At 39.9% G+C, this 13,388-nt stretch overlaps 1 protein-coding gene across 6 annotated transcripts in view; it reads right to left on the reverse strand.

Annotated features, from left to right (window-relative positions):
• Nucleotides 1–13,388, reverse strand: part of gpam (glycerol-3-phosphate acyltransferase, mitochondrial) — a 92,788-nt gene that overhangs the window by 67,678 nt on the left and 11,722 nt on the right. For 4 of the 6 annotated variants that reach the window (XM_041209549.1, XM_041209548.1, XM_041209545.1 and 1 more), the window contains exon 2: nt 5,283–5,383. The exons of 1 other annotated variant lie outside the window; for it this stretch is intronic. In XM_041209549.1, the coding sequence (XP_041065483.1) occupies nt 5,283–5,310 (28 nt within the window). In that variant the 5' untranslated portion in view covers nt 5,311–5,383. Of the gene's footprint in view, nt 1–5,282; nt 5,384–9,666; nt 9,743–13,388 lie in introns of all 6 variants that reach the window. One more of the 6 variants, XM_041209547.1, reaches the window with a different exon arrangement.

A 13,388-nucleotide genomic window follows, 5' to 3' on the forward strand; every position in this document is an offset into this window, starting at 1 on the left:
ACGCTGATCAACAAAAATCTGACTACACTATTCCTATTTTCCAGCGCTTGGCCCATAGTCCTGGAGTCTATGGCAACGCAAGTGAAGATCTAAATACTTATTAGTATTATTGACTATTAAACTGTCACAGATTCAGCTTAATTTCTCATCTGAATGATGGTCTCTCCAATTATGCAACATTTAAGACAGCTTCAACCTATTTTGTGCTTCAATCCTGGAATGGGGCCAACCTGCAAGCTTGAGCACAAATAGCAAAAACATAATGCAAAGTAGGTTGACAGAGTTTAATACAATCAATTCCCATATTGGTTGACCAGGAACCAGTACTAACATTCTTAAGCCAGAAGCAAGGACAAAGTGCACTGATCTTTACATTGATTCATATACATTGTGAATTATGTTTTCTAATGGAGCTATCAAATTCAACTGTTAAAGCAACTGGACCAAAACTCTGGGCTGAGAAGCAGGGAAAGAACACAGCCTAGATTTCAACTCTCGATTGCTAACCCAAGGCATCAAACTGGTTGATACTTGGTGCCAACCTCTGGAGCAAGTTTCTGCAGACAGCCATCAAACCTACCCCGCCCCACACCCTTCTTGTTTACTCACTTGGTTATATCCTACAATATATGCCTCAGCTGGAGTATTCTGGGCACCACACTTAAGGGAGGGCGCCATGACTCTGGAGAGGGTACAGAGGAAATTTATCAGGATGATATCAGAGATGAGAGAATTCAGTTATGTGGCAAGAGTGGAGATGCTACAATTGTTCTCCTTAGAGTAAAGAAGGCTAAGGGGAGATCTAATTGACGATATCAAAACTACAAATTGTTTTGGCAGAGCAAGTAGAGACAAACTATTTCCCCTGGTAAGTGGATCAGTAACCAGAGGTCATGGATTTAAAATAATTGGTAAAAGAACTAGAGGAGAAATGAGATGAAAACTTCTTCACACAGGAAGTTGTTATAATCTAGAATGCACTACCCTTAACAATGGTAGAATTGGTAGAATCAAATTCTACAGAAACTTTTAAAAGACAATTGGACATGTAATTAGAAGAGGACTAATGTGGAGGCCAAAGGGGAAAAAGCTAGGGTACGGGATTAAATTGGACAGCTCTATCAAAGAGCCAGCACAGGCATGTTGGGCCAAATGGCCTCCTTCTGTGCTATAAGATTTATGATTCTATGTACATTGCCTTTTACCTTGATTTATCCTGCATCTTTTTCTAGTCTTTCTTGATGGCTGTGGACGATTAGTACAAACCATCAAGTGCACGTCACGTCTACAAAAGAGGTAAACACAGCACCATCCTGATGCTGGAAAAGATAGCAGCATCTGAAAACAGCACTGAAAGCCATCTCTGTTAAATAGGTCAGAACTTCTGTAGGCAACAACATAGTCTCATCAGTTGTCATGGAAGTCGGGGCGAGTGTCAGCAGGAAATCTGAGAGATAAATACGATATCAAAAATTTACCCAGTTAAGTATTCGGCTGCAGGTACCCTTTTCCCAACTGACCATGAAAATACATCCTCTGATTTAAAACTTGGATGATAGGTTACTGATTTAGTTGAAAAAAACACACACATTTAAAGTTTGGATGATGGGTTATTTACTTGGGTGAACTCGGATTTCAAAGACTAGAGGGGCAAGCTACTTCTAAACCAAATTCTCCTACCTTTACAATATTTTTCCATTCCCTTTTTGACTAGTGGTTTATTCCTAATCTCACTGCATTCTTTAAAACTGTTTGTGATGGTGTCCAAACTGGGCAGCTTTCCCCTCTCCTTTCCCAATGGCATGACAGCACCCTTCCCAACTGAAGACTGGAGTAAATAGAAAACATTCAGCAATTTTGGTTTCTGACACAAAATAGCGAATACAAAATTTGCCCCAGCTATCCTCTTATGTTCCAACCTTGCTTGAAAATAAAAATCATTAAAGCTGAATTTAACACATCAAATGTAACTCATTTCAGATCTGATAAGCATTTGGCATTTTAACATTGCAAGCACATTCCAGTGGCATTTTCCAGCCAACACATACAGTATGCCAAATTGCAAAGAAACAAAAGAAACAATTTGAATGCTTCTTGTGTAGAGTAGTTAAAAAAAATCTAGCTTCCAATCTCCTCAAAACTGTTCACTTGAACCAACCACCGCGGCCACAACCCCTTACTTATAGGTAATCAAACTGTCTTTCCTAAATACGTATTAATGCTGTTAAGAGCGCATAAGACGGTTAAGAACACACTCAATATGTAACTATGTTCCTATAACCATTATATACATGGTATATATCATGATTACAATGCCAAAGCATAGCTGTAAAATACTAATTCAGAAATCTAACCGCCCAAGGTCCTTTGATTTATTACAAAGAACACTGACCCAATAGCCTGAGAAGTCACAGAATACAATAAGTAAGTGATTTACTTCAATTTTTTTCTTTTAACCTTTACTTCGAGTACAATGGACAAGTTAACTTGGCCATGCATCATTGATCTTCACAGACAAGATAATCCATTTTTTTATTTGTTGGTGGGATGTGGGCATCGCTGGCTAAACCAGTATTTATTGCCCACCCTAATTGCCCTTGTTCAGACGGTATTTAACAGCCAACCACATTGCTGTGGGTCTGGAGTCACATGCCAGACCAGGTAAAGAACAATAGGCAATCATCAGACTTTTAATTCCAGGTTTTTATTGAATTCAAATTCCACCATCTGCTGTGGTGGGATTCAAACCCGGGTCTCCACAGGCATTACCCTGGGTCTCTGGGTTACCAATACAATATCACTACGTCACCGCCTCCCCATTTGATGCTGGTGGTGCTTGACTTGACATAAAAATTGCATCAAATGTTAATATATACCATAGTTGAAGTAGATGGTAGAATCTAAGACTTCATGATTTAGAACAGCTTAGTAATAAAGAGAATGGTTGAGACAGTCAGGCAAGAAGTATGATCTTCAATATTTCTGACAGCATATTCTAATTGTAAATAAATCATTAGAATAAAGCTATTCCTGACATTTGAGAAGTTTTATTTCTCTTATTTAAAGTCTTATTTTAGCATTTGTGTGTGAATGGAAAATATTTTAATTTTTTAAAAGCAGCTAATCCAGGAAGCCGGGAATTCTTTGTCCTGCTAGCAGCCTCAGAAAAAATTAATTAATCTGCACCGTCATCACTGCTAAAACATCGCTAAGAGTTTTCCTTGGCTCATTTGGAATCAATCGGAGTCAGAAGGTTGTGGGTTCTCAAGTCCTATTTCGGCATGTGAGCACAATCTAATCTAGCGCCTTGGAACAGTAATGGCTGCACTGTCTGAGGTTAAACCCAGGTCACATTGTCCATTCTGATGGTTCAAGCGAATGCTTATGGTCCCAAGGAACCATATAGAAAGCAGGGCATTCTCCCAGTATCCTGGCTAATGCAGCTTCCACAACAACTGCTGCCAAAAACAGATTAAATGGTTAATTACCATATGTTTCTGGAGCCTTGTGCAAAAATAACATCTGCCATATTTGCCTCCATAACTGCAGACACTGCAATTTGAATTAATGAATTCTACGAGATCACTTAGGAATATTCCTGAGACATATGATAAAGTACTACATAAATCTTTCTTTGGACTTAGATTAAAGCACAGTATATGCAGTGAATAATGGTAGTTTCTTCAATTAGTTTGAGAGACAGCACTAAGCTGCTCACAAATGTTACTTGGCATCTAAATGCATTTTTATACATGCATGTATCTGGGACATTTATTACACTAAGGGGAATATTTATGGCTATTCTATTGAAGTGTGGTCAGTTACTTGGATTAGTTATAGAATATTCTAGTTAATTACAGATATGAATTGTAATTCTGCAATTGAAGTAAATAATTAAAGACTTGCTGAATATAACTGCTTGAGAGCGCGGGAAAAGCAGTGCCTTAGATGATACAAACCTAAACACAGAACAGCCACAAATGCTTAAGCTGGCACTAAATATGAATGGCCGGGTTTACTTTTCTAGTGAGGCTGTGCACAGACAAGCATTTGGCAGGCTTAATTTCACACTTCACTTACTTTACAGTGCCTGAGAGATTATTTTTAAATTGCTTGCATTATTCCATTGTTGGATTGAGGACTGCATTGAGTTTATTGGAACTGGTCTACAGACAGTGCTGCAGCGCTGTGAGGATGTAAAATTGGTCGCCGACCTCAATCAGACCCCACTTAGCCCTGTGGACTCAGTTCAAATATAACTGCACCTTGTCTTGTGCAACTCAACTGGTGATCGGTGAAATGGGGCTCAAATCATGTTTAATGTAAAACTCACACTTTTGAAAAAGAAATCCCTGTTTTTCTGCTTCACAAAAATTGTATACATTTACATTGCATTTCATTACATCTCAGAAGTATCTTCAAGCACTTCACATGCAATAAAAGAAATAAGTTGCATTTATAAAGCACCTTACACAACCACTGACATCTCAAAGTGCAAATTAAGCATTTCTGAAGTTTAATCATTGTTGTAATGTAGGAAATGTGGCAGCCAGTTTGTGCACAGCAAGCTCCCACAAACAGGAATGTGACAATGACCACATAATCTGTTTCTGTCATGGGTAATTTAGAGATGTATACTGGCCAGCACACTGGGGATAACTCAAACAAAAACAAAAACAAAAATAGCTGGAAAAACTCAGCAGGTCTGACAGCATCTGTGAAGAGGAAGACAGAATTAACGTTTCGAGTCCATTTGACTCTTCATCAGAACTGGGGATAACTCTCCTGGTTGTCTTCAAAATAGTGCTACGGGATCTTTTACATGTAACTTAGAGGGTAGACAGGTACCCCTTTGGCAGTGCAGCACTCCCTCAGTACTGTACTGGAGTGTTAGCTTTAATTTTTGTGCTCAAGTACTGAAGCAGGACATGAACAAAAGTGAAAGTGCTGCCAACTGAGTCACAGCTGGCACACAGCTTTACTTATACTTTACAAATACCTTATTTACTGAACTATGATAAAGTGCAGTTGCTAGGTGGGGAATCACAGCAACCATTTTGGGTACATCAACTCCCACAACAAGAAAGAGACAAATGACTGGTTTAACTAACTTTTGCTGGTGATTGTTGAAGGTTAAATACCTGTCAGGGCATGGGGTGAATCCCCAGCTCTTCTCTGAATAGTGCAATATCAAAAGCACTAAAACAGGCATCAGTTTTAGTATCTCATACAAAGGATAATCAAAATACAAAATTACAGACTCAGCAGGTATATGCACATACTGGTTTGGCACTGCACTCCAATGTCCATCCCAAGTCTGTGCTGTGTTAACTGATCTCAGCCAGAGCAGCAGTGGAGACTCTGTAGTAGACACTGGCACAGCCTGATGAGAGAGAATAAAAAACACCAGTCAGGGCTCCACTCCCTGCTAACTACTGAAGCATGCTGTAAGGTGTGCAGGAAAAGCTGTTAATCTTCCAGCATTTACAAATCCAGGCTCATGCATAAAATATGGCCACTAAAACAAATAAGTGCCAGAGGGATGCTGGTGACTGTAGGACTGCACTGCAGCATAAATTAGCACTTTCAAGATAAGGGGCAGTGGGAGCTGAAAAGAGAAAATGGAAAATCCAGAAGATTAGAACAATAGAACCTCTTATCTGCCATAACAGTCTCACACAATTAGCACAGCAATATTTTATTCACAGGAGTGAGGAATGCAAAATAAAAACGAAGTGGCAGTAATCTTCCTAGGGTGTGACAACAATTTAAATCTGATAGGAGATGATTGGTATCAACAAGTTTTGCAGTGGAGCCACACCTTGCATAAAATGTTAGCATTAGGAATGATACAGCACTGTAGGAAGCCATTCAGCCCATTGAGCCTTTGTCAGGTCTTTGGAAGAGCTCATCAATTGGTTCCATTCCCTTGTTTCCCTTTAGCCCTGTAATTGTTTTTCCCCTCCAATTTATCCAATTCTTTTTGGAAGACTACAACCAAATCTGTTTCCAGCATATTCTAGGTCACAATGGCTCATTGTGTAAAAACAATGTGCTCATATTGCTTCTGATTCTTTTGCCAATCACTGGTATCTAATTTCTTCCTGAGATCCTGAAACTCTGATTGCAGGCCTCAACCCTTTCCCTTCCTATATCATTGGTTCCCATGTGGATCCCATTATGGCTGTTCTCCTGTTTCCTCAACCTCAAAATCCTTCCAACTGTCTCAATAACACCCTTCACCTTGGCACCTGGGACCCAACACACCACGCAGGATTCAAACCAATGGATGCAGAAAAGACTAACTATCCTTCGAATATCAAATCCCCTATGACCACCTTATTTCGACTGTGCTCCCCTGCTCAGTCCCCATGAAAAAAGGAAATGGAACAGGAGTTTGATCCCCATTCTGGCTGGGGTGGATTCGGGACCTGCCTCCTTGTCCTACCTGTGGTGCAGGTCATGGTGCTGTGGGTCCGATCTGCCTTTAGGCAGAGAACTTAAGAAGAAAAAGATCTGACACATACAAAACGCCCTGGAGTTCCCACATGGTGCAGAAATTGTAGGCAATGGGTCACAGCTGACCCATCATTTTGCTTAATAGTCTATCTAAATATACTTAATATGAGATTTTAGTTTAGTACACCCTTAGTCCTATTTATTTCAATCTGATATCATACTATTGGTATGACTTACCAGTGAATTCCCACCCTCACCAAAGTCCCTTTATCACCCCGTTTAGCAGATAATGCCGGCTCTGTTGTTTATCCAAATCCGGGCAGCGAATTGGGAAGATAGGTAACTGAGTTTCAACTTTTAAGTTACCCAACATGAAATGACATCTGTCCCTGACTCTTTGACTAGCTGATGCTCTCAGTACAAGCAATCATTATTTCATCACAGTTGGCACATTTTCCAAGTCTTCTGTCCAACTATTTTTTTGAAAAGTCGTATGTTCAGTGACAAAAGGCTGCCCCACCTGCCTCAAGTTGATATCTGACTGGCTGACAGTGATGACATGATTTATAGAGTGACATGAAATCACAATTAATGGTCAATTTCATTACTGGTGCTTTCTTTTTAATTTTGTCATTTTAATATTGGCAAATCCTTCCTGACTAGTTTCCAATGGCTCTCAATGCCTCAGCCATTACAGATCTTTTCATGGTCTCAATCTAACTTGATTCTGCGTCCTCCGTCTGCCCTCCATCACAACATGTACCTTGCTCTCTTCTGAGTCTGGACTACCATGTATCCTCCTCCCTTTCCTCTACCATTGTTGGCAAAGCTTTTAGCCATCACAAGCCTGCACTCTGGAATTCTCTTCCGAAATCCCTTGCCTTGCTGCATCACAAAGCACCTTCAAATCCCTTCTCAAAACCTCCTCTTCCCAATTCCTACGTCATGTCCGATCCCCCACTTTATAAAACATCCTAAGATGTACATTAAGTGACAGCTTTTGTTATCAGTGTTAATTAACTTCACAGTCTTTACACACCCACTGTCTTTATCAATGTTCCATACAAGATTACAGGACTACTGGAGCTAAAAAGGATTACTTAATGTTCCAGAAGTATCAAAGAAAGCACCACAGACTTGCCTCTAGGTAAAGAATGAAGTTTTAATAAAGTTCAACAGAGTAACATCCTTAAACAAGATAAATCCTCATTTATTTTGAGAAATGAGTTAGGGTTCCAATAACACAGCTTTATATGTTAAAATTATGAGCCCATGGTATATTTTAATTACTTCAGCTTCAGGAACAGTGCTGGTGAAGAATTAAAGTACAATAACCTTTGTTGGCATTTTTAACTGGACTGTACCAGCCCTTGCTGACCGATTTGCCATTGGCTTCTTTTTCAGCTCAGCTTATCCATCCCACAAATTACCTGGCTTATCACCAAACACAAATTTTAAAGTCAACATACTTTCAGATAATAAATAAAAATGTAACTGTAAACAGAACTGGTAAAACTGAGCAAATGGCTTCAATTACTTTACCTGTACCATTTTGTTTTACTTCAAGTTACCAGAATGTGAATATTTTAAAGTCAGTTCTCAAGAATTAACTGGATTGCTTTGAATTTCTGGAACCAGGACTAATTTCTATGCAGGTCATTATAACATGTAAACATTCTACAAACTAGATCAACTTAACTTCCGAATGAACTGACTACAGTAGAAAGATAGTGCAAGCAGATTCAAGAGTAACTTTCAAAATTGAATGGGATATATACCTGAATAGCTAAATTTCGCAGTGCATTGGGAAAGGGGAGGACACTGGGACTAATTGAATAGCTCTTTCAAAAGGCTTGCACAGACACAATGAGCCAAAAGGACGTCTGTGCTGTAAGATTATATGATTCAATGGCCTAATATACATCAAAAGCACACAGTGTCATTACTGTAAACAAGGACAAAACTACACACAAACCTCCTTTTGCCAGGTTCTTTTTATTATAATTTGTGCCCCGCTTGAACTAAAAGATCAGTTGTTTGAATTGGATGATGATCTTGTGCAGTATAAACACAATCAAGAGAACTTACTCTGTGAACGAGGAGATGTTGCTCAAAATATTTTAAATCGTATCGTACCAGCCCAATGGAATCTAATGTCTATATTCTAGAACCGATCAGAGTGCTGAGAAAGAGGATAAATGGATCTCTCTCAATTAGCTACAATGATATATAACATGAAATAACTGCCAATTTTGCACAGTACTTTTGAAAAATTCAACTAAAAAACCATAATTGCATTTGACAAGCTATGAAGCTGATAAGTCTAAAATAATTTGAAGCTTTTTGGTTTCAGCCGTTCCCACTCCTTGATCGCACACAATTAAAGATTGCGAGTCAATTTTGAAATAGAAAACTTGGTGAAACAAATCTTTATCAAACTTTGGTTAGGACACAGACAAAGAGCCTACTTGTAATGGATTAAAGTGCTGACTACTGTCATCTGAGGAAAAACGTGGTTAAGTACCAATGAGTGAAATTCAGGGGAAACCCATTAGGGTTGAACGATAAATGCTGGCCAACCAGCGACATCCACATCCCATGAGCAAATTAAAAAAACAGTATAGAGAGATTTGAAAGGCAATACGGCCCAACTGAGTTCATCCAGAAATCACCAATCCAAATGTTTGTTAAATGATTGCAAGGTTTCATCCTCTGCTGATTTACCCAAATATCAACAACTCACTTTCATATAACACCTCTATTGTAGTAAAACGTCCAAGACAGTTAGAAGAGCAATATATAAAATAAACCTTTCTGTCACTGAGCCTTGGTCAGCATGATAAGTTTTGACAAGTGTTTTAGTGAAACAAAGAGAGGTAGAGGGGGAATTCCAAAGCTTAGGGTCAAAGCAGCTGAAGACACGGTCACCAGTGGTGGAGTGATGAAAATTGGATAGCACAAGAGGCCAGAATCAGAGGTGAAAGCTTGTAGAGTAAAGGAGGTTACAGAGACAGAGAGAGGTGAGGTCTTGGAGAGATATGAAAACCAGGCAGATGATACTAAAGTTGAGGATGAATTATGAGGATAATAAATACTAATAATTATTTGTCAAGAATTTCCAGACTTTAATCTTATACTTCTCTTTAGTCCAAACCTATGCTCCTTCGGCCGGATCTCAGTGGTTTGATTTGTAGCTGCATTCTATACCTTAAATTCCTCTGCTTTCCCTCCTTTCATGAGTGAAAATGCCCAGGTTCCTCCACTTCTTCCTTATAGCTCAGCCCTGAAATAAAGAGTCAGCCTTCTCTATTATCACGTCCTTGGCCTGAAGTTTCCTTTTAATCTTGTTGAGCAGAACGAGACACAGCTCGCAAGATATGTTCCAACCATGACTGCCTCCGATTAATACTCCACTAACCCGGCTATTTGGTGTAATATTCTATTTGTTTTGTTAATTTTTGCATGTTGAATTCAGAGTTTATACATACACATATAATCTGGTTATCAAGTTTTTGAGTTAAGACAATGAAACATGATGACATCGCCCGACACCCCCACCCCCCAAACTCCTTCTCCAGCCATTGATTTTAAAATCTATTTTAACAATATTCCTTCTAATTTTCTACTGACCACCTCTCAAGCTCTCTGTTCTGTGGAGTACTTGTTTGTTAATATATTAACAAAATCCTTTAATTCTGTTATGAAAGTTCTACAAGACAAAAAATGACAAACAAATTCTGCCACAAGTGAAGCTGAAGGATAGAGTTTGAACTGAACCTTTGATTCTCCATTTCACAACCCTCTTTGAATAACATTTGATCCCCAGACAGTACAAGGTGGGGCCGATAATCGGGATTTCTGGTTTTCTTCTGAATGTTTTGAGGAAAGACGAAAGTTGAAGCACAAAGCATCAATTAATGAATTTGGCATTAGCAAATTTTTTTTATTATTCGTTCATGGGATGGGGGCATCACTGACTATGCATGCCAGCATTTATTGCCCATCACTAATTACCCCTAAGAACTGAGTGGCTTGCTAGGCCATATCAGAGGGCATTTAAGAATCAACCACATTGCTGTGGGTCTGGAGTCACATGTAGGCCAAACCAGGTAAGGACGGCAGATTTCCTTCCCTAAAGGACATTAGTGAACCAGATGGGTTTTTACGACAATCGCTTCACTATTAGACTTTTAATTCAAGGTTTTTTAAAAATTCAAATTTCACCACCTGCTACGATGCGATTCGAACCCGGGTCCTAAAGGCATTACCCTGGGTCTCTGGGTTACTAGTCCAGTGGCTATGCCACTAAACCACTGCCTCAAAAAAATGCTCTAATCTGGTCACTTTACATATGATGGTTTATAAATATCTACTACGTTTGGCACTGTTGCTAACTGACCTGCCTCCTAGCCACAACCCCCCCCCACCCTCCCCTGCCTGCTACCCCGTGACCAATTTAAACCAGGCATGCCACTCCCCACCTTCTTTCAGATCAAATGGCCAGGGGAAGGGTGCAGAGGAGTGCCAACATGTGACCAGGATTACAATGGTAGTTATCTTGCGTGACCCTATGAAGACATTGGAGGGACACCCATGCTAACAAAACTGGCTCACCTATTAGGCAAAAATATGAGTTGAAAACTGAGCTATTGCTGCAGAACACTGGTTTAGTAATATGGATGCAGGGAGCTGTTGCCCAGCGTTGATGTCCTGTGCTCCAAATTACAGAAGAGCCAAACGGAAAAGTGCCTGTAAGCTCACATCATACAACTCCTTAACATAGAGGGCTGTTACACCAGCTTTGCCCTACACATTTATTAACCTGCCCATAGGCAGAGACCCTCAGGGAACAATGCTGGGAGCAGTAGGAATAGCACAGCTTTAATTCCCCTTTTAAATAATGATATTGTCCAATTTAACTCAAATTTACTTCTGGATTACTGCAAAGATGTCAGCATGTGGGAAACCATGATGAACAATGCAGGATAACTAGAATAAAAGATGTGCGCATAGTCTGGCTGAATCCTAAATGTATGCCTGAATTCAGGCAGGTGAGTGACAAACTTCTGAATCTTTCTTCCCTGAAAAATCACCATTTTCCTGAAAAAAGGCTGTCTGCCTCGCTGATCAGCATGACAGCTTTTCAGTATGCCTAAGATTAGACACAGAATAAGGATGTATTTTAGGTTTATCTCTGTTCCCAGTACATCTCAATGCTTTCAGTGGAACAATGCACATTGCCAGGACCCATAAATGATGAACACACTTCAGCATTTATCCACCCCCAATAACTCAGCTGATTGTGCAGCATTTTGACTCTAAACTGTGTTTCCAATCCCACATCCTTCCCATCACCAAAATCACAAATTTCCACATTCGCAACAATGCCTGCCTCAGCTTGTGTCGGCTTTTCCCGCCTCCAGATTCAATTATTCCAATACAATCCTTCCTGGCCTTCTTGTTTGTGTTCAATGAATTCCATCCTGTCCAAAATGCATTCAATTTAAAACCCTAATCTTCAAATCCCTCTTTCAAAATTGCTCACCTTACCTTTGCAATATAAAAGCAAGCTATTGCAGTGTTACATGGGATACTGAGGCATTTGGATCACAGTTTCAGTTTTGACTCCTGTTCCACGCCGAGTTTGTTGGTTTGAGATTGCAGTTTAAGCACTGCAATTGGCATCAGCACTCGGGCTGGAGAGAGGGAACATTAGGTTAGGAACACCTCCTAATCCTGATCCCAATCCACTTGCTGGATCGTAAGTATTTAAGGATGTGAGGCGAGGGCAGGATTGAGCTAGGCTGTAGTGCCCCTGGCAATTCAATAACCTCGCTGTCTATACCCATGCACAAAGAACTACCAACTGAGTGAATTGCTGGAGGCCAGCTGCAACCCCTCCAGTATGATTCAGCACCTGCAGGCAAAGGAAGCTGAGAAACATTCTTTTAAAACATGAACTATACACAAATGAATCATCTTCTCTTCTCAGTGATTTAACCCAAAAAGGCAAGTTGAGCAGCAGACAGTGCAGCTAGCTGTCCTTCATGCAGCATTCAACCTTCTTTTGCTGACCAGGTAGTTCACAAAGAGTTTGCTGCAGACACTGCTGCAGGATCTTGGCTTTGCTGAATGGACAGAGGCAGTACTACCTAGTGCAATGTCACTGGAAGACTGGATTTTCAACACAGAATTATGAATGGATGCAAAATTGAACAAGGACAAATCATAATTTCTCACAATGGGCAAACTACAATTAACAGTGATACTTCAAATCTAGGTTAATTTGAAAAGATCACTGTCTCATTATGTTCTAATTTTTGAACCTTCTTTTCAGATGTCACTTGGCTTTGTTGAGGTACACTTTCAAGGAGACCAGAGCCCTCTGGTTGCTCAAATGCATTGCTATTTATTAACCGAGATACTGTGTCAGTACTGTTCAACCATGGAGCTAAATGCAGCTAAGCTACACCCCATCTTTGCCAGCATTCACAAAGAAAATCTAATTATAATACAGGGAAGGGTTGGGAACATTCTCACTCCCCATGTAGGTTTATTGCTGTATCCCCTACCACCAATTTGGTTGAGATGGTCTCACCAACCTGAAACTTTCCTGATCCATACCAATCCACATTGGCTGATTTAACCACCTGGGGAGTTCAAAGAGACCACTTATAAAGGAAGAGCTCACGCTGAGCCCTGCAACGACTGTACTCTAAGTACTTGTTCAGAAGTGGCTGTCTCATGAATAATTTTAAGACATCCAGCCTCCCAATCAATGCAGATAACTTCAAGGCATATGAAAATCAGCCCTTGATCTACATTTTGACCAGCAAAACTAAAGTGACTTTGGACCACTGCCTTTCAATTACTGGTGAAGCAAGTTCTGATTACTCAATACGTGTACTATAAACAAATTCAATAACACT

Source organism: Carcharodon carcharias, chromosome 17, assembly GCF_017639515.1.
Source record: "Carcharodon carcharias isolate sCarCar2 chromosome 17, sCarCar2.pri, whole genome shotgun sequence".
Classification (NCBI taxonomy): Eukaryota; Metazoa; Chordata; class Chondrichthyes; order Lamniformes; family Lamnidae; genus Carcharodon; species Carcharodon carcharias.